We start from the raw sequence: 27498 nt of genomic DNA on the forward strand, positions 1-27498 counted from the left end.
GCCCCCCCCCCATATCCCCACTGCCCCGTGCTGGACCAGACTATCCCCCCAGCCCCCCCCCATATCCCCACTGCCCTGTGCTGGACCAGACTCTCCCCGCAGACCCCCCCCCCCCATACCCCCACTGCCCCGTGCTGGACCAGACTATACCCCCCAGCCCCCCCCCCACCATATCCCCACTGCCCCGTGCTGGACCAGACTATCCCCCCAGCCCCCCCCCCATAACCCCACTGCCCCGTGCTGGACCAGGACTATCCCCCCCAGCCCCCCCCCATATCCCCACTGCCCGGTGCTGGACCAGACTATCCCCCCAGACCCACCCCCCCCATATCCCCACTGCCCCGTGCTGGACCAGACTATCCCCCCAGCCCCCCCCCCCCAAATCCCCACTGCCCCGTGCTGGATCAGACTATCCCCCCCAGCCCCCCCCCCCCATATCCCCACTGCCGCGTGCTGGACCAGACTATCCCCCCCAGCCCTCCCCCCCCATATCCCCACTGCCCCGTGCTGGACCAGACTCTCCCCCCAGCCCCCCCCCATATCCCCACTGCCTCGTGCTGGACCAGACTATTCCCCCAGCCCCCCCCCCCATATCCCCACTGCCCCATGCTGGACCAGACTATCCCCCCAGCCGCCCCCCATAGCCCCACTGCCCCGTGCTGGATCAGACTATCCCCCCAGCCCCCCCCCCCCCATAGCCCCACTGCCCCATGCTGGACCAGACTCTCCTCCCAGCCCCCCCCCCACATCCCCACTGCCCCGTGCTGGATCAGACTATCCCCCCAGCCGCCCCCATATCCCCACTGCCCTGTGCTGGACCAGACTATCCCCCCCCCCCATATCCCCACTGCCCCGTGCTGGACCAGACTATTCCCCCAGCCCCCCCCCCGCCCATATCCCCACTGCCGCGTGCTGGACCAGACTATCCCCCCAGGCCCCCCCCCATATCCCCACTGCCTCGTGCTGGACCAGACTCTCCCCGCAGACCCCCCCCCCCATAGCCCCACTGCCCCATGCTGGATCAGACTCTCCCCCCCAGACCCACCCCCATATCCCCACTGCCCCGTGCTGCACCAGACTCTCCCCGCAGACCCCCCCCCATAGCCCCACTGCCCCGTGCTGGATCAGACTCTCCCCCCAGACCCCCCCCCCCATATCCCCACTGCCCCGTGCTGCACCAGACTCTCCCCCCAGCCCCCCCCATAGCCCCACTGCCCCGTGCTGGACCAGACTCTCCCCCCAGCCCCCACCCCCAGAGCCCCACTGCCCCGTGCTGGACCAGACTATCCCCCCAGCCCCCCCCCCCCCCAAATCCCCACTGCCCCGTGCTGGACCAGACTATCCCCCCAGCCCCCACCCCAAATCCCCACTGCCCCGTGCTGGACCAGACTATCCCCCCAGCACCCCCCCCCCATATCCCCACTGCCCCGTGCTGGACCAGACTATCCCCCCAGCCGCCCCCCATAGCCCCACTGCCCCGTGCTGGATCAGACTATCCCCCCAGCCGCCCCCATATCCCCACTGCCCTGTGCTGGACCAGACTATCCCCCCCCCCCCATAGCCCCACTGCCCCGTGCTGGACCAGACTATCCCCCCAGCCCCCCCCCCATATCCCCACTGCCCCGTGCTGGACCAGACTATCCCCCCAGGCCCCCCCCCACATCCCCACTGCCCCGTGCTGGACCAGACTATTCCCCCAGCCCCCCCCCGCCCATATCCCCACTGCCGCGTGCTGGACCAAACTATCCCCCCAGGCCCCCCCCATATCCCCACTGCCCCGTGCTGGATCAGACTCTCCCCCCCCAGACCCCCCCCCATATCCCCACTGCCCCGTGCTGCACCAGACTCTCCCCCCAGCCCCCCCCATAGCCCCACTGCCCCGTGCTGGACCAGACTCTCCCCCCAGCCCCCCCCCCATATCCCCACTGCCCCGTGCTGCACCAGACTCTCCCCGCAGACCCCCCCCCATAGCCCCACTGCCCCGTGCTGGATCAGACTCTCCCCCCAGACCCCCCCCCCATATCCCCACTGCCCCGTGCTGCACCAGACTCTCCCCCCAGCCCCCCCCATAGCCCCACTGCCCCGTGCTGGACCAGACTCTCCCCCCAGCCCCCACCCCCAGAGCCCCACTGCCCCGTGCTGGACCAGACTATCCCCCCAGCCCCCCCCCCCAAATCCCCACTGCCCCGTGCTGGATCAGACTATCCCCCCCAGCCCCCCCCCCCCCATATCCCCACTGCCTCGTGCTGGGCCAGACTATCCCCCCAGACCCGCCCCCCATAGCCCCACTGCCCCGTGCTGGACCAGACTATCCCCCCAGCCCCCCCCCATATCCCCACTGCCCCGTGCTGGATCAGACTATCCCCCCAGCCCCCCCCCCATATCCCCACTGCCCCGTGCTGGATCAGACTATCCCCCCAGCCCCCCCCCCATATCCCCAATGCCCCGTGCTGGACCAGACTATCCCCCCAGGCCCCCCCCCATATCCCCACTGCCCCGTGCTGGACCAGACTATCCCCCCAGCCCCCCCCCCCAAATCCCCACTGCCCCGTGCTGGACCAGACTATCCCCCCAGCCCCCCCCCCATATCCCCACTGCCCCGTGCTGGACCAGACTTTCCCCCCAGCCCCCCCCCCATAGCCCCACTGCCCCGTGCTGGACCAGACTATCCCCCCAGCCCCCCCCCCCATATCCCCACTGCCCCGTGCTGGACCAGACTATCCCCCCAGCCCCCCCCCCCCATATCCCCACTGCCCCGTGCTGGACCAGACTATTCCCCCAGCCCCCCCCCCCCATATCCCCACTGCCCCGTGCTGGACCAGACTATTCCCCCAGCCCCCCCCCCCATACCCCACTGCCCCGTGCTGGGCCAGCCCCCCGCCAGTGGCGTCCTCCCGTGTCCTCAGAGGAGCAGCAGCCTGCAGCTCCCACCCTGGCCCCTCAGCCTCCGACCTGGCCCTTTCTCCGCATGACCCCCAACCCAGCCCCTGTGAGCTCCCTCCCCCCGCGCTCCCCCGCGAGCCCCCGGCCCGGCCCGGCCCCCCGAGCGGGGGTGTCTCACCAGCGGCGGGCGGCGGCTCCAGCTCCGGAGCACGGGGCGGGGGCAGCAGCCCCGGCGGCCTCCTCCGACCCCGCGCGGGGGCACGCGCCGGACGCCACGGGGAGGGGGGTCCTGGGGGGTCTGCGCCCGGCCCCCCCCGCGGCCGCTGTCTGGGGGGACGGGACTCCGCAGGGGGTGGGGGCTCGGAGGGGCCCAGCCCCCGCTCCCCCCAGGGGCGGGCGCCGTGGGGGGCGGGGAGTCCTTCTGGAGGGCGAAGGGGGCCGGGGGGGGGCGCGGGGCTCGCGGGGGGGGGCGCTGGCGGGGGGCCCTGTGCAGGCGGGGGGGCCCGGGGCGGGGGCTCTCCAGGGGCCCTGTGGGGCTCCGGGGGGTGGGGGGCCTGGCGCGGTCCGGCCCCCCTCCCCGCTCTCTCCGCCGCGCCCCTCCTCCCGCCCGCTCGCGGCTTCTCCCCAAATCCAAGATGGCGCCCAAGGCAGAGCCAAACCGGAACCAGGGCCGGGGGCCGCGGCGCGCATGCGCGGTGGAAGGCGCTCCCTTGGGACCCCACGGGAGTCAGCCTGGGAGCGCGCAGAAGGTGAAGGGGCGCATGCGCCAAACTGTCACGGCGGGGACGAGCGCGTGCCGGGTAGTTGGAGGACCGACGCACGCGTAATAGGGCGTTAATCGGAGAAAAGTGTGGCGCATGCGCAGAGAAAAAGACACCATGGGGGAGAGGACAAACTAGTCGCGCCACAGGGCGCAGTACGCATGCGCAGAAGGAGGCGCCGCAGGAGGCTGCGCTAGTTACCGGGGGAACGAGGTTCTGATTGCACAGTCCGAAAGAACGCGGTGCCAATTGGCCGCGACCCCCACCCTCTTATCCCGCCCATCCCGTGTGCGGAGGGAGGGGCGTGGGCTAAGGAGCAGTGATAGCGGATTGGACGAGGCCCAGGGGGCGGGGCGGACAGTTGGGTGGGGCAGGGATAACCCGGCTCAAGTAACGGTTCTGGGGGGAGATTGGAGTCGTGCTGCGCGGGCGTGGCTAAAGGGAGCCAGGCGGCCTAGGAAGACTTTGACGGGAAGCGCATTGTGATTGGCGCGGAGCCCCGGAGGGGGCGTGGCCAACGAGCAACGTCTCGGCCCGCTGTTACCAGGGCAGGTTTGGGACAGCGCTTGCGCAGAGAGGCCGGGAGGGGGAAAGGTGGGAACACGGGAACAGGCGCTAGAGCGGCCGTGAAACCTGTACTCCCAATCCCGGCCGTGTCGGGCCCCGCCCCCCGTGTCCCCCAACCGCCCGCCCCCGAGTCGGGCCCCGCCCCCCGTGTCCCCCCAACCGCCCGCCCCCGAGTCGGGCCCCGCCCCCCGTGTCCCCCAACCGCCCGCCCCCGAGTCGGGCCCCGCCCCCCGTCTCCCCCAACCGCCCGCCCCCGAGTCGGGCCCCGCCCCACGTGTCCTCCCAACCGCGCCCGTGTCGGGCCCCGCCCCCCGTGTCCCCCAACCGCCCGCCCCCGAGCCGGGCCCCGCCCCCGTGTCCCCCAACCGCCCGCCCCCGAGTCGGGCCCCGCCCCCCGTGTCCCCCAACCGCGCCCCCCCGGGGCCGGGCCCCGCCCCCCGTGTCCCCCCAACCGCCCGCCCCCGAGTCGGGCCCCGCCCCCCGTGTCCCCCAACCGCCCGCCCCCGAGTCGGGCCCCGCCCCCCGTGTCGCCCAACCGCGTCCCGCCGTGCCGGGCCCCGCCCCCGTGTCCCCCAACCGCCCGCCCCCGAGTCGGGCCCCGCCCCACGTGTCCCCCAACCGCCCGCCCCCGAGTCGGGCCCCGCCCCCCGTGTCCCCCAACCGCGCCCCCCCGGGGCCGGGCCACGCCCCCCGTGTCCTCCCAACCGCCCGCCCCCGAGTCGGGCCCCGCCCCCCGTCTCCCCCAACCGCGCCCCCCCGGGGCCGGGCCACGCCCCCTGTGTCCTCCCAACCGCCCGCCCCCGAGTCGGGCCCCGCCCCCCGTGTCCTCCCAACCGCCCGCCCCCGAGTCGGGCCCCGCCCCCCGTCTCCCCCCAACCGCCCGCCCCCGAGTCGGGCCCCGCCCCCCGTGTCCTCCCAACCGCCCGCCCCCGAGTCGGGCCCCGCCCCCCGTGTCCTCCCAACCGCCCGCCCCCGAGTCGGGCCCCGCCCCCCGTCTCCCCCAACCGCGCCCCCCCGGGGCCGGGCCACGCCCCCTGTGTCCTCCCAACCGCGCCCCCCCGTGCCGGGCCCCGCCCCCCCGAGTCGGGCCCCACGTGCCGCCTCCCAGGGCCCCCCACAGAGCCAGGCACACACAGGCCCCGCGTCTCCCATTTATTGGGCGGGGCAGGTGGGTCCCGGCCGGCCGGCTCTCGGAGGGGAGGGGGCGGGGCGGGGCGGAGGGGGCGGGGCCGGTGGGTCTCGGCGGGCTCTGCTCTCGGAGAGGAGGGGGCGGGGCGGGGCGGGGCGGGGCGGGGCCGGCCCCTAGAGCCGCCCCCGCGCGTGGCGGGCGGGCGGCAGGCCGAGGCCGGCGGCGCCCAGCAGCAGGGCGCAGAGGGACAGCGCCGTGAGGCCGGCCAGCAGGAGGCGCTGGCTGCACAGGCGGCGATCCTCCTGCGGGGAGAGGGAGAGGCGGAGAGTGGGGCTGGCTGTAGGGCACCCCCCGGCCAGCCCCTGCCGCCCCCCGGGACAGCCCCGCCCCCCGCACAGCCCCCCCGCCCCAGCCCCCTGCTGCCCCCCGGGACAGCCCCCCCGCCCCCTGCTGCCCCCCGGGACAGCCCCGCCCCCCGCACAGCCCCCCCGCCCCCTGCTGCCCCCCGGGACAGCCCCGCCCCCCGCACAGCCCCCCCGCCCCAGCCCCCCGCTGCCCCCCGGACAGCCCCGCCCCCCGCACAGCCCCCCCGCCCCAGCCCCCTGCTGCCCCCCGGGACAGCCCCGCCCCCCGCACAGCCCCCCCGCCCCAGCCCCCTGCTGCCCCCCGGGACAGCCCCGCCCCCCGCACAGCCCCCCCGCCCCAGCCCCCTGCTGCCCCCCGGGACAGCCCCGCCCCAGCCCCCTGCTGCCCCCCGGGACAGCCCCGCCCCCCGCACAGCCCCCCCGCCCCAGCCCCCTGCTGCCCCCCGGGACAGCCCCGCCCCCCGCACAGCCCCCCCGCCCCAGCCCCCTGCTGCCCCCCGGGACAGCCCCGCCCCAGCCCCCTGCTGCCCCCCGGGACAGCCCCGCCCCCGCACAGCCCCCCCGCCCCAGCCCCCCGCTACCCCCCGGACAGCCCCGCCCCCCGCACAGCCCCCCCGCCCCAGCCCCCCGCTGCCCCCCGGGACAGCCCCGCCCCCGCACAGCCCCCCCGCCCCAGCCCCCCGCTGCCCCCCGGGACAGCCCCGCCCCCCGCACAGCCCCCCCCGCCCCAGCCCCCTGCTCCCCCCGGGACAGCCCCGCCCCCCGCACAGCCCCCCCGCCCCCTGCTGCCCCCCGGGACAGCCCCGCCCCCCGCCCCAGCCCCCTGCTGCCCCCCGCACAGCCCCCCCGCCCCAGCCCCCTGCTGCCCCCCGGGACAGCCCCGCCCCCCGCACAGCCCCCCCGCCCCCTGCTGCCCCCCGGGACAGCCCCGCCCCCCGCACAGCCCCCTGCTGCCCCCCGGGACAGCCCCACCCCCCGCTGCCCCCCGGGACAGCCCCGCCCCCTGCTGCCCCCCGGGACAGCCCCGCCCCCCGGGGGAACCCCTCCGTCACCCCACCCCATTGGACAGCCCCGCCCCCCGCGCTGTCCCCCCGCCCCACGGGACAGCCCCGCCCCACGGGGGAACCCCTCCGTCACCCCACCCCATGGGACAGCCCCGCCCCCTGCACTGTCGCCCCGCCCCCCGCGCTGTCCCCCCGCCCCCCGGGACAGCCCCGCCCCCCGCGCTAGCCCCTCCGCCCCCCGCGCTGTCCCCCCGCCCCCCGGGACAGCCCCGCCCCCCGCGCTAGCCCCTCCGCCCCCCGCGCTGTCCCCCCGCCCCCCGGGACAGCCCCGCCCCCCGCGCTGTCACCGCGCCCCCCGGGACAGCCCCCCCGCCCCCATGGGACAGCCCCGCCCCCCGCGCTGTCCCCCCGCCCCCCGGGACAGCCCCGCCCCCCGCGCTGTCCCCCCGCCCCCCGGGACAGCCCCGCCCCCCGCGCTGTCCCCGCGCCCCCCGGGACAGCCCCGCCCCCTGCGGGGAACCCTGTCATTCCGCCCCGCCCCTTACCGGGCTCAGCATGGTGGCCAGGGCGGGGTCCGGCTGGTAGTGGGGCCGGTAGCAGGACCCCGGCTCCTCCCGGGACTGGGCAGCCAGATCCCCCACAATGCAGAGGGGCGGCGCCCTGCAACAGACCACAGGGGGGAGTGAGGGGTGAATGCAGCAGGGGCTCCTCTCCCCCACCCTGCCCCGCCCCACACGGCTCACCTGGTTTGGGGCAGCAGGGAGGGGGGGCCTGCCAGGCTCAGACAGCTGCCCTGGGGGCTGGGGCCGGGGGGCCACGGGGTGACGACCACCAGGCGGATCGGCTGCTGGGCGTCTGGACCTGTTGGGGGGGAGTCAGTGCGGCAGGTAAAGAGCCCGGGGGGGCACGGTGGGGGGAGGGGCAGGGGGAGAGGAACAGTCCTGGGGGCACGGTGGGGGGAGGGGAGCAGCCCGCATGGTGGGGGGAGGGGAGCAGCTCCGGAGGACACGGCGGGAGGAGGGGAGCAGCCCTGGGGGAGGGGAACATTCCCGGGGAGCATGGCGGGGGGAGGGGAGCAGCTCCGGGGGACACAGCAGGGGGAGGGGCAGGGCAGGGGGAGGGGAGCGGCCCGGAGGGTCAGGGCGGGAGGACGGGAACGGCTCCACTGAGAATGGCTCAGGGGGGCTCGGTGGAGGGAGGGGAGCGACCCTGGGGGGCAGGGCAGGGGGAGGGGAAAGGCCCCGGGGGACACGGCGGGGGGAGGGGAACGTCCCCAGCAGGCAGGGCAGGGGGAGGGGAACGCCGCCCCCCACTCACCGCCAAGTCCCAGCTGGTGGCCGGTGACCGTCAGGGCCAGGCGGGTGGCGTTGGGTTGCCCTCCCCCGGGGAGGTTGAAAGTTAGGCCCACCAAGACCGAGAGGGCTGGGGGGGCCCCGGGTGAAGGGGGGGCAGCCCTGGGGGTGGGGGCCGGAGTTGTTGGCCCCCCCCACGTCCCGTTGTCGGTGCAGAAGCTCAGGTGGCTCAGGGACTCCAGGAGCGAGTTCCAGTCCTGGGGGGAGAATCAGAGCGTGACGTCCCACCCCCGCCGTCCCACCGCCCGCCCCCTCCATTGCTCCCCCACCCCCTCACCTCCTCCTTCGCCCCCTCCATTGCTCCCCTGCCCCCTCCCTCAGCCCCCATCACTCCTCCGCCCCCTCCGTCCCATCCCTCGCCCCCTCCTTCACCCCCCACCCCCTCTGTCCCGTCCCCTGCCCCCTCCTTCACCTCCTCCTTCGCCCCCTCCTTCGCTCGCCCGCCCCCTCCGTCACCCCCCGATCACCGCCCCGCCCCCTCCGTCCCCTCCCTCACTCCCTCCTTCACCCCCCACCCCCTCTGTCCTGTCCCCCGCCCCCTCCCTCACCCCCTCACCTCCTCCTTTGCCCCCTCCATTGCTCGCCTGCCCCCTCCCTCAGCCCCCATCACTCCTCCGCCCCCTCCGTCCCATCCCTCGCCCCCTCCTTCACCCCCCACCCCCTCTGTCCCGTCCCCTGCCCCCTCCTTCACCTCCTCCTTCGCCCCCTCCTTCGCTCGCCCGCCCCCTCCGTCACCCCCGATCACCGCCCCGCCCCCTCCGTCCCCTCCCTCACTCCCTCCTTCACCCCCCACCCCCTCTGTCCTGTTCCCCGCCCCCTCCCTCACCCCCTCACCTCCTCCTTTGCCCCCTCCATTGCTCGCCTGCCCCCTCCCTCAGCCCCCATCACTCCCCCGCCCCCTCTGTCCCATCCCCCGCCCCCTCCTTCACTCCCTCACCCCCTCCTTTGCTCCCCCGCCCACTCCGTCCCGCCCCCTCCAGCCCACTCCTTCACCCACCGCCCCCCCAGTCCCATTCCTCCCCCTCCATCGTTCCCCCCCGCCCCCCCCCGCTGACCTGGGTGATGTCAGCGTCCCTGACCTCGTGCCATTGGATGTAGGCGGCCAAGGCGAGGAAGGCGGCGGCCAATGAGAAGAGGCAGAGGCAGAAGCAGACCAGGGGTGGGCTCCGCTCCAGGCAGAGGCGCAGGGAGCCCAGCAGGGGGCAGCTCAGCATGGTGAGGCCTGGGGGGCACACGGGGCTCAACAGAGGGACCCTGCCCCTGGGCAGCGGAGGAGGGGACCCCAGGGCTGAGTGTCTGCCAGGTGGGCACAGAGCCGGCGGGGGGGGACGGACACACGGGGCGGAGATCAGGGGAGCGCAAACTTTTTGGCCCAAGGGCCACATCTGGGTTCGGAAACTGTATGGAGAACCAGGTAGAGAAGGCTCTGCCCCCCAAACTGCCTGGCCCTGCCCCCTATCCACACCCCCGCCCCCCAACAGGTCCCCCGGGACCCTGCCCCCATCCAACCCCCCCTTCCCCTGACTGCCCCCCGGGATCCTCCACCCCTAACCGGCCCCCAGGACCCCACCCCCTATCCAACCCCCCTGCCCCCCAACAGGTCCCCTGGCACCCCACCCCCTATCCAACCCCCCCCCATCCCTGTCTCCTGACTGCCCCACCCCGGAACAGGTGCCCTGGGACTCCACCCCCTATCCACACCCCTGCTCCCTGTCCCCTGACCGACCCCCGAGACCCTCCACCCCTAACCGCCCCCCCGGGACCCCACCTCCTATCCAACCCCCCCCCCCGGTCCCCTGACTGACCGGCCCCCTATCCACACCCCCACCCCTAACCGTCCCCTGCTCCCTGTCCCCTCACTGCCCCCCAGGACCCCCTGTCCCTGCTCTGGGGGGGGGGGCGGACAGCGAGCAAGGCCAGGCTGGGGTGGGTGTGGGAGGGGCTCCAGGGGGGCAGATAGGGGGTGGAGGGCAGGCGGGGTCGGGGGCAGACGGAGGCCAGGCTGGGGTGGGGATGGGAGGGGTTCCGGGGGGGAGGGGGCGGACAGCGAGCGAGGCCAGGGTGTGGGAGGGGCTCCGGGGGGGCAGACAGGGGGTGGAGGGCAGGTGGGGACAGATGGAGGCCAGGCCGGGGTGGGGCTCCGGGGGGGGCAGACGGGGGGTGGAGGGGGCCAGGCCGGGGTGGGGGTGGGAGGGGCTCCGGAGGGGCAGACGGGGGGTGGAGGGGCTCGGGGGGGGGCAGACGGGGGCCAGGCGGGGGCCAGGCCGGGGTGGGGGTGGGAGGGGCTCCGGGGGGGCAGACGGGGGCCAGGCGGGGGCCAGGCCGGGGTGGGGGTGGGAGGGGCTCTGGGGGGGTAGACAGGGGGTGGAGGGGGCCAGGCCGGGGTGGGGGTGGGAGGGGCTCGGGGGGGGGGGGGCAGACGGAGGCCAGGCCGGGGTGGGGGTGGGAGGGGCTCCGGGGGGGCAGACGGGGGGGGAGGGGCTCGGGGGGGCAGATGGGGGGTGGAGGGGGCCAGGCCTGGGGCGGTGGGAGGGGCGCCGGGGGTGGGAGGGGCTCCGGAGGGACAGACGGGGCGTGGAGGGGCTGGGGGGGGGCAGACGGAGGCCAGGCCGGGGTGGGGGTGGGAGGGCTCTGGGGGGGCAGATGGGGGGTGGAGGGGCTCGGGGGGGGCAGACGGGGGCCAGGCCGGGGGGGGCTCCGGAGGGGCAGACGGGGCGTGGAGGGGCTCGGGGGGGGGGGGCAGACGGAGGCCAGGCCTGGGGGGGGTGGGAGGGGCTCGGGGGGGCAGACGGGGGGGTGGAGGGGGCAGGCCGGGGTGGGAGGGGCTCGGGGGGGGCCAGGCCGGGGGTGGAGGGGCTCGGGGGGGGCAGACGGGGGGTGGAGGGGGCCAGGCCGGGGTGGGGGTGGGAGGGGCTCGGGGGGGGCAGACGGGGGGGTGGAGGGGGCAGGCCGGGGGGTGGAGGGGCTCGGGGGGGGCAGACGGGGGGTGGAGGGGGCCAGGCCGGGGTGGGGGGGGGAGGGGCTCGGGGGGGCAGACGGGGGGTGGAGGGGGCCAGGCCGGGGTGGGGGGGGGAGGGGCTCGGGGGGGCAGACGGGGGGTGGAGGGGGCAGGCCGGGAGGGAGGGGCTCCGTGGGGGAGGGGCAGGCAGTGGGACCACGGGTGGGGGGGAGGGGGGCGGTACCGGTACGAGGCCAAGAGCCCAGTGTCAGGCCGGACATTTGGTCCCCGCGGGAGGGGCGCGCGCAGCGGGGGCCAGCGGGCGGGGAGGGGCGGGAGGCGCGGTACCTCCTCCCGCTCGCGGCGGCGCGGTCCCTTTAAGAGGCCGCGGGGACCCATTTCCTCTTCTGCTGCCGTGGCCCTTTACGACAGCACCAAGCTCGCGGATACCGCAGCCCGGACGCGCATGCGCTTTCCTGGCCTTGACTCGCGGCCCAGGGGCCCGCCACTCGCGGTGCAGTGAACTCGGGTCCTCCAAGTGCGCACAGAGCGGCCGCGCGGTGACGCTACGGCGGCCATTTTCGAACTGGGCAAAAAATGCCCTTAAAGGGGGAAGCGGCCCGAAGGTCGCGCTCCCGGTGTTCACCTGGGGCCGTTTGAAGAGCTGCTGGGGCCCCCAACCTACCAGTGCCCCTCTGTGATCACCCTGCCCCAAACTCAGCCCCCTGCCAGTGCACCCCACCCCACCTGCCCGGCCAGTGCACCTCCCTACACGCCCCGGTGATCCCCCGCCCCAAACCCACTCCTCTGCCCCACCTCCTGGGTCCCCTCTGAGCGATGCATCACCCCGGGGGCTGCTGCCTTCTCCTTTCCCACCCCTGTGCGCGGAGCTGGAGCTGGCCCTGGCCTCAGGCCTGCCCGAGAACCACTGGGGAAGGGACCCAGCGCCGCATGGGACCTGTGGTTCCGGGGCCCCCTTGCCTGGCTGCTCATACTACATCTCCCATGAGACACCACAAGAGGGGCGAGCAGGGTGCAGCATGGGCGATGTAATCCAACCAGCAAGCCAGGTCTACACCACCCTGGCCCCCAGAACAATTCCCATAGGCCACCAGGGCTGCCCCGGCTGCCCCACCTCCCCTCTCCACCTGCATCATGGGAGATGTAGTCCTCCCAGGGAGCCTCCTCCACAGACACAAGGGACTCCATTGAGGCACTTCCACCCCTTGCTACAGATGGAGACAGTGATGCATTATGGGGGATGTAGTTCAGGCCCTCCAGCTCCATCTCCTCAGCCAGATGGCCTCTCCCATGATGCTGCTGCCTGCCCCTGACCCATCATGGGAGATGTAGTCTGGCCAGAGAACCCAGCAGAAGGGACGCCATGGTGCGTGATGGGATACGCAGTCCCAGCCAAGCTGGCTACAGCTCCCACAATGCATTGTGGCAGCCTCGGGAGGGAATCCGCTCCAGGGGTCTGGCAGCCGCAGAGGGGAAGAAGCAGACAAACAGGGGGGTGAATTTAAATAAATTCATTTTGATTTAATCTGCGGCAGCCCAGAGCCGCAACTCAGTGGGGACGGAACAAAAAACCGGGACAAAGAGGGAAATTAAAACCGTCGTGAAAGCGGAAGGGGGGCGGGGGAGCTGCGCGCAAGGGAAGGGCGGCCCTGGGAACGGGAGGGCCAGAGGATAGACATGGGGCTGCGGTCTCCCCATGGATCCCACCGGCTCTGTCCTGCACCCAGCTGGGGTGAGTCTTGAGGCCAAGTCTTCATGGGGGGGCCTGTCCCTCCCCCGCCTGGCTCACAGCGACATCCCCGTCCCTGGGAGGCCCAGCGTTTAACCCTTGCCATCCAGGGGGTCAGCATAGACCGTGACTCTGCCGGGAGCTGCAGGAGAGGGAGAATGGAAAATGGGGTTAGGGAGGGCTGGCCCATGGAGCTTGCCATTCCACAATAGCCCCCGGGGACCCAGGCGTCCGGGCTGGTTCCCCATGGCGACCCCCAGATACCAGTGCAGGGGAAGGGGACCCTGGTGCTCTCCCATTTCTGGCCACAGTCACGAAGGGGGCGATGTGGAATAGTGGCAAATTCAGGCCAGCTCACAGGGAAGCCCTTCTCCACACAGAGGCAGGGTGGGCTGTGGAACTGCCCGACACTGGATGTTCTGAAGACTGAACCACGCAGGACCAGCCAGAGCAGGAGCAGCTGGCCCCAGCATAACCCCAGCCACAGGTTCGAGGGCTGGTGAACAGGAGGTGCCACTGCCGAACCTCCCTGCACTGGCCTAGGGGCTCCAGGGAGACCCTTACCTTGTCTGTGCAGCTTCCATATATGATCCCATGCTGGGGAGACAGAAGGGGAGGGAGGTTAGACCAGGAGAGTCAAACCCAGGAGGCCCCCAGACACTAAGGGGGCAGCACCCCCAAGTCTGATCAGCCCCCCGCCTTGCCCTCAAACCGACACTTTGAGACCATAGAGTGACACACTTCAGCCCTCCCCTCCCACCCAGGGGCCCTCTCTCACCACGGTGCCCCCAACTCAGTGGTTCTTGAAAGCCTAAAGGTAGATTGCCCCCCCAGCCCCCGCTCTGCCGGTGCCCCTCACTCCTGATCCGCAGCCCCCTGCTAGCCCAGGCCCGGGCTCCCCCCGAGCTCTGTCGGTGCCCCTCACTCCCGACCCGCAGCCCTGCCAGGCCAGCCCTCACCTTCCGTGTGATAGTCCCGCGCCTCCTCCCAGTCCTTGTGGCTCATCTGTTCCCAGCAGTCCCTGCTCTCCCCTGCAGCGGGCACCAGCCCCTCGGCAGGGCTGCCCGGCCCCTGCAGTCCCAGGGCTGCCGTGGGGGGGGTTTCCTCCTGGCCTGGGGGCAGGGGATTGCCCCCGGCCTGGCCGGCGCCCGGCTCGTTGATGAAGGACAGCCCCCACTGGTTCTGGAAGATGGCCCCCAGGTGGGGCTCGGCAGGGGGTGCAGGGGAGCAGTTGGGCAGCGGGCCGGCGGTGCGGAGGGCGGAGGCTGGCACACAGGCCGGCTGGCGCTCCAGGTTCTCCTTCAGCTTGCTGGCATAGCTGATCTTGGGGAGGGTGCGGGCACGGCTGCTGTCCACGGGGAACGCTGGCGGTGGGCGGAACAGGGCCCACGGCTCCGGCGCCTTCTCAGCATCCTCCAGGGCTTGGCCAGCGCGCTCTGGGCTGCGGGGGGGCTCAGGGAAGGGGCGCCGCCGGCCAGCCCAACCCCCCCGCCCCTCCCCGGGGCCATGCCCATTGGTGCTGGGCCCCCACTCCTTGGCCCCGGGGCGGTAGCTCCTGCGGTGAGGGTTGTGGAAGGGCCGAGGGTGAGGGTGATAGCGGTGGGGGTAGCGGTGGGGGGCGGGCGGCCCCGCCTCGCGCTCCGACAGCTGCAGGTTGCGGATGTTGAGGGTGTTGGAGGGGCTCAGGGGGGCGCCTCCCTCTGCAGCCTCCGGGCTGTGGCCGTTGGACTCCCAGGTGCCTGCGGGGAGCAGACGGGGGTGAGCAGGACACCTGGGTTCTAGTCTTGCCCCATCCCAAACCAAGCTTCAGGACGCCTGGGTTCCATCCCAGCTGCGGGAGGGGAGTGGGGTCCAGTGGTTACAACAGGACTCCTGGGTTTCCCCTGCTTCAGACAATAACCCCCATCCATCTGCCCCCTCTTCCACCAGCTTCCCACATGAAGGCTCAGACCCCTGGCAGCCCCAGGCCACGGGCTGGGGATGGACACGGGTCACTTGCCCAGCCTTGCGATGCGGCCACCTCTGCGGGCTGTGGAAGGTGCTCAGTGGTTTGATAGCAAAGGAACAGGCCTCTGGCGCCATCAGGAGAGGGGCAAAGGAAGGAACATCCCCCTGCCTGTCGCTCCCCCCACAGCGCCCCCTGCCCCCCCCGGTGCCCCCTTCCCATCCCACTCCCCGTGGTGCCCCCTGTCTGTCCTTACCCCCGCCCCCTGCCCGTCCCGCTCCCCGTGGTGCCCCCTGTCTGTCCTTACCCCCGCCCCCGGCTCCCTGCCCGTCCCGCTCCCCGTGGTGCCCCCTGTCTGTCCTTACCCCCGCCCCCGGCTCCCTGCCCGTCCCGCTCCCCGTGGTGCCCCCTGTCTGTCCTTACCCCTGCCCCCGGCTCCCTGCCCATCCCGCTCCCCGTGGTGCCCCGTCTGTCCTTACCCCCGCCCCCGGCTCCCTGCCCATCCCGCTCCCCGTGGTGCCCCCTGTCTGTCCTTACCCCCGCCCCCGGCTCCCTGCCCGTCCCGCTCCCCGTGGTGCCCCCTGTCTGTCCCTACCCCCGCCCCCGGCTCCCTGCCCATCCCGCTCCCCGTGGTGCCCCGTCTGTCCTTACCCCCGCCCCCGGCTCCCTGCCCATCCCGCTCAACCCCCCAGCTGTCCCTGGCCATCCCACTCCCACAGCGCCCCCTGCCCATCCTCCCTCCACCCCAGCTCCCTGCAGAGCCCCCTGCCCATTCCAACCTGTCCGACTCCCCGCAGTGCCCCCTGCCCATCCTCCCACCCCCAGCTCCCCCTGCCCTTTCCTCCACCCCCCACGGCGCTCCCTGCCCATCCCTCCCTCCTTCTCCCCCCGGTGCCCCCTGCTCTTTCCTCCTGCACCCCACAGCACCCCCTGCCCATCCCTCCTCCCCCCAACCACTCCCTGTGGCCCAGCACCCCCTAGCTCTGGGCTGAGTGCCTGGTCAGTCTGCTGGCAGGAGGAGGGTTACACAAGCCAAGGTTGCAGCTGGACCCCACCCTGGGCAAGGACAGCCAGGAAATCTGGGCACCTCTCAGCTGGCTGCCAGCCCCCAAATCTCTGTAACCGCCATGCCCCCTTTAATGTATTGGGGTCACCTCCCTGCATCCCCAGATGTCCTGGATACCCCCACCTGCTGTGCCTGGTCCTCAGGATGATACCCCGCCTCCTGGTACTGGGGTACCCCCATCCTCCAGGAAGCACCCCATTACTCCTGCTGAGATGGGCAAGGCCAGGGCAAATGGGCACCCTATGGGGGGGCCCCTTTCTTCCACAATTACAGGGGATCCAGGGAAGGGGGATATGGGGGCCTTGGCAGGGGATACGGGGGCCTTGGCAGGGGATACGGGGGCTCAGTGGGGGGATACAGGCAGGGGGCACACAAGCTCAGGGGGGAAATATGGGGGGCTCAGTGAGGGGGGCCCCAGGCAGAAAGAATATGGGGGGCTCAGCAATGGACACAGGTGAAGGACATGGCAGGGGAATATGTGGGGTTCGGGAGGGAATTATGGGGGGCTCGGCAGGGGACACTGGCATGGGAAATATGGGGGGCTTGGCGGGGGATACAGGTGGGGAGAATATGGGGGGCACATGGGGGCTCGGTGGGGTTACCTGCTGGGATGCGGTTGGTGAGATTGTGCAGCTGCCCCTCCAGCCCCTCGGGTCGGCACCTTTCCTTCTTCAGCCCCAGCAGCCGCGGCTCTGGCTCGGGGTCGCGGTTCTCGTCTATACCCAGCTCCTCCTTCTGCATGGCCCTTGCCCCACACCCCTGCCCGGCCCGCAGAACTGCCCCAAGGGACCCCTGCACCACAGAGCCTGGGCAACCCCGGGACAGCCCCTAGCACCCCTCTGCCAGCACACGGAAACCCCAGACAGCCCCTAGCGGCCCCTGGCAGTGCCAGGACCCTAACACAACCCCCTGCCCCCCACACACCCGCAACACAGCCCTCTCCCCACTATCTAGCCCAGGGAACTTAATACAACCCTACCCCCCCGCCCGTGCACCCCAGACACCTCCCAGCACAACCCCCTGCCTCCCTGTGTGCCCCAGACACCCCCTGCCCCTCGACACCCCCCAGCACAGCCCCCCAAGCCCTGTGCGCCCCAGACACCCCCTGCCCCTCGACACCCCCCAGCACAGCCCAAACCCCTGTGAGCCCGACACCCCCTGCCCCTCGACACCCCCCAGCACAGCCCCCCAAGCCCTGTGCGCCCCAGACACCCCCTGCCTCTCGACACCCCCCAGCACAGCCCCCCAAGCCCCTGTGCGCCCCAGACACCCCCTGCCCCTCGACACCCCCCAGCACAGCCCCCCAAGCCCCTGTGCGCCCCAGACACCCCCTGCCTCTCGACACCCCCCAGCACAGCCCCCCAAGCCCCTGTGCGCCCCAGACACCCCCTGCCTCTCGACACCCCCCAGCACAGCCCCCCAAGCCCCTGTGCGCCCCAGACACCCCTCAGCCCAGCTCAGCCCCTCCACCTGCCCAGGCCCCCACCCCGCTGCAGGCCGCTCACTCCAGGCCCCGCGCGCTCCCAACCGCCCGCCCGGCACATTCACCCTGGCCCCGCCACGTGATCCTCCCCAGACCCGGAACCCCCCCTCCCTGCGTCACATGACCGCCCGGCACCGCGCCAGGACCCAGCCACGTGACCCTGCCGCCCAACCCGGCCTGCCCTCCCTCTCTCACGTGACCGGCCCGAAGTCACGGGACCCTAATTGTCCTCCCACCGCCGAGTATTCGGCCCCCCCATCTGGTCACATGACTCGCTCCTTTCCCCGCCCTCAGCCACTTCATTGGCACGTACCCAGAGAGCCCGAGGGTCGCTCGCTGTGCTCAGCATCCCCCCGCCTGGCAGTGCCCCCCGCCTACTGCAGGGTCTGTCCCCCTGGGCGACCGGGCGGGACCTGCCGGAGTCTGCCCCGCTCGGTCGCCCGGGACGGCGCCGGGTTGGCGTCTGTCCCCCCCGCACGGGGCAACCGGGACGGCGCCGGGTTGGCGTCTGTCCCCCATGGGGTAACCGGGCGGGCCCCGCCGGAGTCTGCCCCGCTCGGTCGCCCGGGACGGCGCCGGGTTGGCGTCTGTCCCCCATGGGGTAACCGGGCGGGCCCCGCCGGAGTCTGCCCCGCTCGGTCGCCCGGGACGGCGCCGGGTTGGCGTCTGTCCCCCATGGGGTAACCGGGCGGGCCCCGCCGGAGTCTGCCCCGCTCGGTCGCCCGGGACGGCGCCGGGTTGGCGTCTGTCCCCCCTGGGGTGACCGGGTGGACCCCACCGGAGTCTGCCCCGCTCGGTCGCCCGGGACGGCGGCGGGTTGGCGTCTGTCCCCCCTGGGGTGACCGGGCGGGACCCGCCGGCGTCTGCCCCGCTCGGTCGCCCGGGACGGCGGCGGGTTGGCGTCTCTTACGTCATTGGTCAATTGTGCAGTACTACATTGACATCTGCTCCCTGATTGGTCACCCAAGATGGTTCTGTGTTAGTCTCTGCCCTGTAATTGGGCAACTGAGGTTGTACCATGTTGGCGTCTACCCCCTGACAGCTCACCCAGGATGACATTGGCTTGCTGTCTGTCCTCCCATTGATCAACTGACATTGCCCCGGATTGGTTGCCCAAGATGGTGGTGGTGGTGGTACCATGATGGCATCTGTCCCTTGACTACCCAGGTTGCCACTGCATTGGCATCTATTACCTCAGTAGCCATGTGGGCTATCTTGGTGCTGTGAGCCATCTCTTCGATAGATGCCTGGAGCAGCTCTGCACTGGTGTCTTCCCTCGGACGGTGCCTCTTCCTGTCTGGAGCACTCGGAACAGTGTCCCACTGACCATGGGGGCAACTCTACATTGGCGTCTGTCCTGATTGGTCACCCCGGAGGGCACTGTGTTACCATCTGTTCTCTCATTGGGCGACCAGGGCAGTACCACATTGACATCTATCCCCTAACTGGACACCCAGAATGGCAGTGTGTTAGCACCTGTCCTCTCATTGGGCAACCAGGGCAGTACCAAATCTATCCCCTAATTGGTCACCCAGGATAGCGCTGTGTTTAGCCTCTGTCCTCTCACTGGGCAATAGAAATGATACCACGTTGGTGTCTGTCCCAGACTGGTCACTGAAGATGGTGATGGGCTGGTGTCTCTCCCCTCACTGGATGTGGGGGCTCCTGATGGCAGCTGACTGGCATCTCTCTCCTTGCTGGGCAGGGCCATTGATGCCCAGTTGGCATCTATTTTCCCAATGGGCAGGGGAGCTATTGGCAGTGCCATCAGTCTGACATCTCTCCCCTGGCTGGGCAAGGTCATAACGCCCCGTTGGTGTCTCCCTCATGACTGGACACGGGATGTCGGCGGTGCCAGGCAGTGTCTCTCCCCTTGGCGGCGCTGGGCTGGGCACCGTCTCTCCTCTCGGTCGCCCTCCCTCGGGCCAGCGTCTCTCCCCTCGGCGTCTCTCCCCCGGGCCGGCCTGGCGTCTCTCCCCGGGGCCGGACCGGCGTCTCTCCCCTCGGCGTCTCTCCCCCGGGCCAGGCTGGCATCTCTTTCCCTCAGGTCTGGCCGGCGTCTCTCCCCGGGGCCGGGCCGGCATTTCTTTCCCTCAGGTCTGGCCGGCGTCTCTCCCCTCGGCGTCTCTCTCCCGGGCCAGGCTGGCATCTCTTTCCCTCAGGTCTGGCCGGCGTCTCTCCCCTCGGCGTCTCTCCCCCGGGCCGGGCTAGCATCTCTTTCCCTCAGGTCTGGCCGGCGTCTCTCCCCTCGGCGTCTCTCCCCGGGGCCGGGCCGGCGTCTCTTTCCCTCAGGTCTGGCCGGCGTCTCTCCCCTCGGCGTCTCTCCCCCGGGCCGGGCTAGCGTCTCTTTCCCTCAGGTCTGGCCGGCGTCTCTCCCCGGGGCCGGGCCGGCGTCTCTTTCCCTCAGGTCTGGCCGGCGTCTCTCCCCTCGGCGTCTCTCTCCCGGGCCAGGCTGGCATCTCTTTCCCTCAGGTCTGGCCGGCGTCTCTCCCCTCGGCGTCTCTCCCCCGGGCCGGGCTGACCTCTCTTTCCCTCAGGTCTAGTCAGTGTCTCTCCCCGGGCCGGGCCAGGCCAGCCTCTGGCCACGTGCCGCTCCAATGGCCTCCATTTGGCCGCTATTTTGTTCCCTCGCCCGCCCTGCCCCCAACCTCAACCGCATTTGAAAAGCGCGCGCTACACGTGAGCAACGGTCCTAACGGTCGCGGACCGCAGGGAACACAATGCGCATGCGCCGCACTGGACACTGGTCGCTTTCCAAGGGTGACAGCCCACTTGCGTTATGCACATGCGCTCACTGACGTTTCCCCGCCCTGTCCCCTGCCTTATGAGCATGCGCACCATTCTCCCAAAGGCCTGCTGATGCTATGCGCATGCGCGAATTGCCTTGTTACGGTAGCTTAGCTTTGCGTTCTGCACATGCGCGGCCGGAGGACCTTCACGCCAGGCGACATCCTCGCTGCCTTCCCCTCCCGCCCAGTTAATTGTTCTGCGCATGAGCAGATTCGGAAGCGCGCTCTTGCCGCAGCCCCGTTTTACCCCTGCGCATGCGCGTAGGTGGACCCTCCCTCCAGGGGGCGGGGCGTGGCTGGGAACCCGGATGAACATGCCAAGCCCGACGCGCATGCGTGGTGCGGCTCTCTCTGGCTGAGTGCGGCGGGGAACTGGCCTGGCGGGCGGCGCAGGGAGCTGGGTGGGGGGAGCAGGGAGGGGCCGGGCCTCGCCCCACCCCCCGCACGGGGCGGGCAGGGCAGGTGAGAACGGCGGCGCGGACTAGGGGTCAAAGGGCAGGGAGGGGCGGGGCTGTGGGCGGAGGGCGGGGCTGGGGGTCAAAGGGCAGGGAGGGGGCAGTGCTCTGGCCAGAGGGGGTCAAAGGGCGAGGAGGGGCGGGGTTGTAGGTCAAAGGGAGGGGCCGTGGGCAGAGGGGGACAAAGGGCGGGGAGGGGCCATGGGGAGAGGGTGGGGTTGGGGGGTCAAAGGGCAGGGAGGGGCCATGGGGAGAGGGTGGGGTTGGGGGGTCAAAGGGCAGGGAGGGGCCATGGGCAGAGTGTGGGGTTGGGGGTCAAAGGGCAGGGAGGGGCCATGGGCAGAGGGTGGGGTTGGGGGTCAAAGGGCAGGGAGGGGCCATGGGCAGAGGGTGGGGTTGGGGGGTCAAAGGGCAGGGAGGGGCCATGGGCAGAGTGTGGGGTTGGGGGTCAAAGGGCAGGGAGGGCCATGGGCAGAGGGTAGGGTTGGGGGTCAAAGGGCAGGGAGGGGCCATGGGCAGAGGGTGGGGTTGGGGGTCAAAGGGCAGGGAGGGGCCGTGGGCAGAGTGTGGGGTTGGGGGTAAAAGGGCAGGGAGGGGCCGTGGGCAGAGGGTGGGGTTGGGGGTCAAAGGGCAGGGAAGGGCCATGGGCAGATTTGTTGGGGTGTCAAAGGGCAGGGAGGGGCCATGGGGAGAGGGTGGGGTTGGGGTCAAAGGGCAGGGAGGGGCCATGGGCAGAGGGTGGGGTTGGGGGTCAAAGGGCAGGGAGGGGCCATGGGCAGAGGGTGGGGTTGGGGGTCAAAGGGCAGGGAGGGGGAGGGGCCATGGGCAGAGGGTGGGGTTGAGGGACAAAGGGCAGGGATCTCCTAGGACTAGGGGTCAGCTCTTGACCAGAGGGGCCCGTTCTTCGGGGTGAGGGAAGCCGCTCAGGTAAGGCCACGTCTACACTTACAAGCTCCCTGTAGCACAGGTGTACTGACGCAGCCACGTGGCTGTAGCACACGTGGAGCTGTGTTACACTGACAACGCGTGAGAGCTCTTCCAGTGATGTAATAAAAGCAGCTCAATGAGGAGCCGTACCTGTGTCGGGGGAGAGTGTCTCCTGCCAATATAGCACTGGGCAAACAAGCATTTATGCCAGCAAAAGTTGTATCGCTCGGGGAGGGGTGTGTTTTCACCCACTTGAGCAACAAAAGGTTTGTTGACATAAGTGCTAGTGTGTACGTGGCCTACCTGGGGTCGGGGGCAAATGTCACGTGAACCAAGCTGGACACAGGGAGCGTAAGTGGGGAGGGGGGTCCCGGATAATGGAGAGAGGACCCCGATTCATCCCCATCCCCTTTTCCCGCCCCTCCCTGCTGCAGGTGGAGATGTCGGCGGAGGCCACGATGACCCCGCTCCCAGCCCCCGAGGCCTGCGCCCCCATGGTATCCATGCAGCACCAGCCTACAGGGGGAGCGGTGGGTGTGACCTTTGACCTAAAGCCCTTGAATCCTAGCAGCAAGTACGTGAAGTTGAACGTGGGGGGGTCCCTGCACTACACCACAGTGCAGACCCTCACCAAGCAGGACACCATGCTCAAGGCCATGTTCAGCGGTAGAATGGAGGTGCTCACTGACAGCGAAGGTACCTGCCCTGCTCCTCACAGTGCCCCTGCTGGGAGGGGCCGGGGCTGGAGTAGCCGGGAGCTCCCTCCATACCCAGTGCTCCTGCCCCACTCCCCACAGTGCCCCTCGCTGGGAGAGGCACTCCACATCCTTTTGTCTCTTCCCCTCTTCAGGCTGGATCCTGATCGACCGCAGCGGGCGTCACTTCGGCACCATCCTCAACTACCTGCGGGATGGCTCGGTCTCGCTCCCAGAGTCGCAGCGGGAGCTGGAGGAGATGCTGTCCGAGGCACGGTACTACCTCATCCAGGGGCTGGTGGAGGACTGCCAGCTCGCCCTGCAGGTAGGGAACGAGCGGGGGTGGGGTCACTGAGGGCTCCGGGATTCCCCTGCTGTGATACCTGGGGGCAGGGCTATGCCATGGGGACGGGGTCACTAAGGGAGTCATGGGTCCCAGGAGCCTGCAGTGACCTTGCTGGTCTCTGTTCCTCCTAGCAAAAGAGCGATGGCTATGATCCTCTGTGTCTCATTCCCATGGTGACATCCCCCAAGGAAGAGCAACAGATCATCTCCAGCTGCTCCAAGGTGAGACAGGCAGACAAGGCCACCCTTACTGGCCTTTCCAGTGGCCCCAGTATCACCCTCTGCCCTGACACCCCCCAGCCGTCTGCCTCCCCTTTGCACTAAGTTACGCTGAGCGACTCGTACGAATCCAGCCTCATTTCCTGTCTCGGTCTTTTTTCCAGCCAGTGGTGAAACTGTTGCATAACAGGAGCAACAACAAGTATTCGTATACCAGGTAATCCAGCGCTCCTGACCCACTCCCGGCAGCGCCCCCTGCTGGGAGAGACTGGGGCTGCAGTACTGGGAGCTGCCTCCATAGCTGGTGCCCCACCCCCTCCCAACAGCGCCCCCTGCTGGGAGAGGCCAGGGCTGGAGTTGCTGGGAGCTCCCCGTACAGCCAGTGCCCCTCCCCAGATCACTCCCACCTGGGAGAGGCTGGGGCTGAAGTAATAGTGAGCTCCCCCTGAGCCCACGCCCCCTGCTGGGAGAGGCTGGGGCTGAAGTAACAGTGAGCTCCCCCTGAGCCCACGCCCCCTGCTGGGAGAGGCTGGGGCTGCAGTAATAGTGAGCTCCCCTTGAGCCCACGCCCCCTGCTGGGAGAGGCCAGGGCTGGAGTTGCTGGGAGCTCCCCGTACAGCCAGTGCCCCTCCCCAGATCACTCCCACCTGGGGGAGGCTGGGGCTGCAGTAATAGTGAGCTCCCCCTTGAGCCCACGCCCCCTGCTGGGGGAGGCTGGGGCTGAAGTAACAGTGAGCTCCCCCTGAGCCCACGCCCCCTGCTGGGAGAGGCTGGGGCTGCAGTAATAGTGAGCTCCCCTTGAGCCCACGCCCCCTGCTGGGAGAGGCCAGGGCTGGAGTTGCTGGGAGCTCCCCGTACAGCCAGTGCCCCTCCCCAGATCACTCCCACCTGGGGGAGGCTGGGGCTGCAGTAATAGTGAGCTCCCCCTGAGCCCATGCCCCCTGCTGGGAGAGGCTGGGGCTGCAGTAATAGTGAGCTCCCCTTGAGCCCACGCCCCCTGCTGGGGGAGGCTGGGGCTGGAGTAATAGTGAGCTCCCCCTGAGCCCATGCCCCCTGCTGGGAGAGGCTGGGGCTGAAGTAACAGTGAGCTCCCCTTGAGCCCACGCCCCCTGCTGGGGGAGGCTGGGGCTGCAGTAATAGTGAGCTCCCCTTGAGCCCACGCCCCCTGCTGGGGGAGGCTGGGGCTGCAGTAATAGTGAGCTCCCCCTCAGCCCACGCCCCCTGCTGGGAGAGGCTGGGGCTGCAGTAATAGTGAGCTCCCCCTGAGCCCACGCCCCCTGCTGGGAGAGGCTGGGGCTGCAGTAATAGTGAGCTCCCCCTGAGCCCACGCCCCCTGCTGGGAGAGGCTGGGGCTGAAGTAACAGTGAGCTCCCCTTGAGCCCACGCCCCCTGCTGGGAGAGGCTGGGGCTGAAGTAATAGTGAGCTCCCCTTGAGCCCACGCCCCCTGCTGGGAGAGGCTGGGGCTGAAGTAATAGTGAGCTCCCCTTGAGCCCACGCCCCCTGCTGGGAGAGGCTGGGGCTGAAGTAATAGTGAGCTCCCCTTGAGCCCGCGCCCCCTGCTGGGAGAGGCTGGGGCTGAAGTAATAGTGAGCTCCCCCTGAGCCCACGCCCCCTGCTGGGAGAGGCTGGGGCTGCAGTAATAGTGAGCTCCCCCTGAGCCCATGCCCCCTGCTGGGAGAGGCTGGGGCTGCAGTAATAGTGAGCTCCCCTTGAGCCCACGCCCCCTGCTGGGAGAGGCTGGGGCTGAAGTAATAGTGAGCTCCCCTTGAGCCCACGCCCCCTGCTGGGAGAGGCTGGGGCTGGAGTTGCTGGGAGCTCCCTCCACAGCCAGTGCTCCTCGCCCTCCCCAGATCAGCCCCATCCTCTCCCAGGAAGGGGTGAAGTAGCCAGGAGCTCCCCTAGAGCCAGTGCTCCTGCCCCACTGCCCAGACCACCCCCTGCTGGGCTGGAGTAGCTGGGAGCCTCCCCACCCATGGGGTCTCTTCTCCGCAGTAACTCGGACGATAACCTGCTGAAGAACATTGAGCTGTTCGACAAGCTGGCGCTGCGCTTCAACGGGCGGGTCCTCTTCATCAAGGACGTGCTGGGGGATGAGATCTGCTGCTGGTCCTTCTATGGGCAGGGCCGCAAAATCGCCGAGGTCTGCTGCACCTCCATCGTCTACGCCACCGAGAAGAAGCAGACCAAGGTACCCCTGGGCCCTCACACTTAGTACATTCCATGAGCAAATTGCCCTGCAGCACATTGGTCTATTCCAAGGATATACGTGAATCTCTCTTATGTTAGCACATGGTATGGTCCAAGGCAGTGTGGATGGCCCCCCTCTCTCTGCTGTCACATGGACTCTTGGTGTGATCCAGCGCCCCTTGTCACCGTCACACTTGGTATGATCCAGTGCCATCAGAGCGGTCTCCTCTTTTCCAGTCACATGCTCACTTGATATGGTCCAACACCAAGTGGGTACCCCCCCCCCGCATCATAGTGTCAATTGGTATGGTCCTAGGCCAAGTGGGTGGTCCCCTGTCCGTGGGCACTTGGTATGGTCCAACGCCACCAGCTGGTTCCCCCCATGGTTTTTCTTGGTATGTTCCATGGGTAGCCCATTATACTTGGTATATTCCAAGACAACATGTGACTCCCCCGCCCCTTGGTAGCTTCCAAGGCCACATGGGCAGTTGCTGGTGGGATTCTTTGAGGCTGTGGGGGGCGTGGCTTGTAAAGCTGCCCCGCCCCTGGGCCCAGCCTAACCTCCGAGCCCCGCAGGTGGAGTTCCCCGAGGCCCGGATCTTCGAGGAGACCCTGAACATTCTGATCTACGAGACCCCGCGGGTCCCCGACAAGGCGCTCCTGGAAGCGACGGGCGGGGCGGCCGGAGGAGGGGGCGGCCCCCACCGGGCCGACGAGGAGGACGGGCGGGAGCACCGGGTCCGGCGCATCCACGTCCGGCGCCACATCATGCATGACGAGCGCCCCCACGGCCACCAAGCCGTCTTCAAGGACTGAGCCCGCGCCGCCCCCACGGCCCCGTCCAGGTGCCAAACGGCGGGGTGGGGGCTCCCCTTCTCTCCGCCACACCCCACTGCCTCTCTGACCTTCCTGGGGTCTCCCTTGACCCCTCTGCCTTGTGGCTTCTGACCTTTGACCCCCTTCTCCGATTCGACTCCCCGGCAGTAGAGACCTGGGTAACCCCCTGGACTGCGCAGGGGAAAGGGACACAGGAGACCCCTCCTGCTTAATTAATCGCCCAGGCACCAACTCCTGTGTTTAACGAGCCTAATTCCTTTGCTTTTGTGGGTGTGTGGACTTCCTGGTCTGTCCCCCCATCCCGCTCCATTCTGGACTGACACCCATGCCACAGCTGTAGCTCTAACCCAGCCCGGCACTGCAGGTCAGGCCGGGATCAGTCACCCACTGCCCCAGGGGGTGGGAGACAGCAGGGAGGCCAGTGCTGGCTTATGGTGTGGTTAGGGGGTGCTGGCTGAGCAGGCAGCTGCCAGCTAGTCCAGCCCCGGGTCCCTCCCAGCTGTGGGAAGGGGGAGGGGGAGGGGCGCTGGCTGTGCGGGGAGCTCCCGGCTACTCCAGCCCCAGCCTCTCCCAGCAGGGGGTGCTGTGGGGAGTTCTGGCAGTGGGAGTTTTGCTCCCTTTGCTTTTGGGGGTGGGGGAGTGACCCCCATTTACCAGCCTCAAAACTGTCCTTTCTTTGCCAAACTCATGGTACGTTCCAACCTACCAGACTTCACACCCCTTTTCTACAAATGACATGGCATGACCCTAATCTTCCTACTCTGCCCCCCCCATACATGGTACAACCCCGCTACTGTCCTTTACCACATACATGGAATTCACCTCCCCCTCCCCCCCAAATAGAGGGTGTTCCTTACCTGTATCGCCTAAAACACATGGTACGCGCCAATCTATTGGGCCCATCCCCTTCACCGCCCTTCTCCTACAAATTAAAATGGGCTATTCCAACCTGCCTCCAAATAAATGTGTTAAGCCCCACCCCTCAAAATAAAATGGGACATTCCAACCTCCCTGTTAAATGGGATGTTCCGTTACAAAACATAGTGGGTTCCAAACCTCACCCCCCTAAAAATACAATGGGATGCTCCAATCCCCCTCCCAAATCAATTGGGATGTTCCAAACCTCACCCCCTGTAGAAAACGCAATGGGGGAGAGGCAGGGGCCCCCCCCACCCCCCCCTTATTCCTCATGTTTGTATAATTTATTTTAACGAGGTTTTTGCTTTTCTATTAAATTATTGTAATAAAGATTCCTGGGAAACATCGGCTCCTAGCCCGGCCCTGCCACCACTGGGGGGCCCTGGCTGGGTGGGAACCGGAGCCCCCTAGAGGGGAGAGGCCCCGCGTCCCATCCCTCGCCCCACACGCCAGTCAGCCCCCTTGGCCCATCCTGGGCTCCAGCTCCAGGTTATTGGGGGGCACATGGTGCTTTCCACCCACCAATCTCAGTTACGGGGTCTGCGCAGCGCCGGGCGCGAGGGGGCTCTGCTCTCTGTCGGGGGGGGGGGTCTGAACAGCGCCCGGCACGAGGGGGCCCTCCTGTGTGTCGGGGGGGGGGGTCGTCTGCGCAGCGCCCGGCGCGAGGGGGCCCTGCTCTGTGTCGGGGGGGGGTCTGCACAGCGCCCGGTGCAAGGGGGCCCTGCTCTGTGTCGGGGGGGGGGGGGTCGTCTGCGCAGCGCCCGGCGCGAGGGGGCCCTGCTCTCTGTCGGGGGGGGGCCCAGCGCAGCGCCCGGCGCGAGGGGGCCCTGCTCTCCGGCGGGGGGGGCTGTGCAGAGCCCGGCGAGACAGCCCCCACCACAG

At 70.1% G+C, this 27498-nt stretch overlaps 3 protein-coding genes and 1 pseudogene across 8 annotated transcripts; 1 reads left to right on the forward strand and 3 right to left on the reverse strand.

Moving 5' to 3' along the window:
- The window catches only part of LOC119566242, a 14558-nt pseudogene extending 10816 nt beyond the window's left edge, over positions 1 to 3742 (reverse strand).
- A 1644-nt stretch (positions 3743 to 5386) lies between these two features.
- TMEM219 (transmembrane protein 219) lies at positions 5387 to 12063 on the reverse strand. Of its 4 annotated transcripts, XM_037898796.2 has the most exons (7): positions 11348 to 11685; positions 9117 to 9283; positions 8027 to 8258; positions 7453 to 7570; positions 7255 to 7369; positions 5508 to 5642; positions 5387 to 5422 (listed from the first exon to the last, which is right to left on the reverse strand). In XM_037898796.2, the coding sequence occupies exons 2-6, from the start codon at positions 9273 to 9275 to the stop codon at positions 5514 to 5516; spliced, it is 753 nt and encodes a 250-aa protein (XP_037754724.1). In that variant the 5' UTR covers positions 9276 to 9283; positions 11348 to 11685; the 3' UTR covers positions 5387 to 5422; positions 5508 to 5513. The 4 variants fall into 4 exon arrangements, with proteins under 4 accessions (XP_037754724.1, XP_043404502.1, XP_043404501.1 ...); XM_043548567.1 differs by lacking the exons at positions 5387 to 5422; positions 11348 to 11685 and adding an exon at positions 11816 to 12063 and having other exon boundaries at positions 5429 to 5642; XM_043548566.1 differs by lacking the exon at positions 5387 to 5422 and having other exon boundaries at positions 5429 to 5642; positions 9117 to 9321; positions 11348 to 11692.
- Positions 12064 to 12516: 453 nt separating this feature from the next.
- LOC114022336 (SH3 and multiple ankyrin repeat domains protein 1) lies at positions 12517 to 16692 on the reverse strand. Its single transcript, XM_037898795.2, has 4 exons — positions 16363 to 16692; positions 13709 to 14488; positions 13314 to 13346; positions 12517 to 12891 (listed from the first exon to the last, which is right to left on the reverse strand). Exons 1-4 carry the CDS (start codon positions 16499 to 16501, stop codon positions 12842 to 12844), a joined length of 1002 nt encoding a protein of 333 aa, XP_037754723.1. The 5' UTR covers positions 16502 to 16692; the 3' UTR covers positions 12517 to 12841.
- Positions 16693 to 20368: 3676 nt separating this feature from the next.
- KCTD13 (potassium channel tetramerization domain containing 13) lies at positions 20369 to 26963 on the forward strand. 3 transcript variants are annotated; one of them, XM_037898791.2, is made up of 7 exons: positions 20369 to 20494; positions 21849 to 22110; positions 22265 to 22434; positions 22587 to 22676; positions 22838 to 22890; positions 24667 to 24862; positions 25438 to 26963. In XM_037898791.2, exons 2-7 carry the CDS (start codon positions 21855 to 21857, stop codon positions 25675 to 25677), a joined length of 1005 nt encoding a protein of 334 aa, XP_037754719.1. In that variant the 5' UTR covers positions 20369 to 20494; positions 21849 to 21854; the 3' UTR covers positions 25678 to 26963. The 3 variants fall into 3 exon arrangements, with proteins under 3 accessions (XP_037754719.1, XP_037754722.1, XP_037754721.1); XM_037898794.2 differs by lacking the exon at positions 20369 to 20494 and adding an exon at positions 21313 to 21414; XM_037898793.2 differs by lacking the exon at positions 20369 to 20494 and adding an exon at positions 21444 to 21680.
- The last annotated feature ends 535 nt before the right edge of the window (positions 26964 to 27498 follow it).

The sequence above is a fragment of the Chelonia mydas genome, chromosome 6 (assembly GCF_015237465.2).
Source record: "Chelonia mydas isolate rCheMyd1 chromosome 6, rCheMyd1.pri.v2, whole genome shotgun sequence".
Taxonomy (NCBI): domain Eukaryota; kingdom Metazoa; phylum Chordata; order Testudines; family Cheloniidae; genus Chelonia; species Chelonia mydas.

What these genes read in the sequence shown, in the direction of transcription:
- TMEM219 (XM_037898796.2), bottom strand. Translation starts at nt 9,275, where the DNA reads ATGCTGAGCTGCCCCCTGCTGGGCTCCCTGCGCCTCTGCCTGGAGCGG. An exon ending in GGGACGCTGACATCACCCAG is followed by an intron (nt 8,259 to 9,116) that starts GTCAGCGGGGGG and finishes TTCTCCCCCCAG; the next exon opens with GACTGGAACTCGCTCCTGGA. An exon ending in TGGCCACCATGCTGAGCCCG is followed by an intron (nt 5,643 to 7,254) that starts GTAAGGGGCGGG and finishes CTCTCCCCGCAG; the next exon opens with GAGGATCGCCGCCTGTGCAG.
- LOC114022336 (XM_037898795.2), bottom strand. Translation starts at nt 16,501, where the DNA reads ATGCAGAAGGAGGAGCTGGGTATAGACGAGAACCGCGACCCCGAGCCA. An exon ending in CACCAACCGCATCCCAGCAG is followed by an intron (nt 14,489 to 16,362) that starts GTAACCCCACCG and finishes TGCTCCCCGCAG; the next exon opens with GCACCTGGGAGTCCAACGGC. An exon ending in ATGGAAGCTGCACAGACAAG is followed by an intron (nt 12,892 to 13,313) that starts GTAAGGGTCTCC and finishes CCTCTCCTGCAG; the next exon opens with CTCCCGGCAGAGTCACGGTC.
- KCTD13 (XM_037898791.2), top strand. Translation starts at nt 21,855, where the DNA reads ATGTCGGCGGAGGCCACGATGACCCCGCTCCCAGCCCCCGAGGCCTGC. An exon ending in AACAAGTATTCGTATACCAG is followed by an intron (nt 22,891 to 24,666) that starts GTAATCCAGCGC and finishes TCTTCTCCGCAG; the next exon opens with TAACTCGGACGATAACCTGC. An exon ending in CCGAGAAGAAGCAGACCAAG is followed by an intron (nt 24,863 to 25,437) that starts GTACCCCTGGGC and finishes CGAGCCCCGCAG; the next exon opens with GTGGAGTTCCCCGAGGCCCG.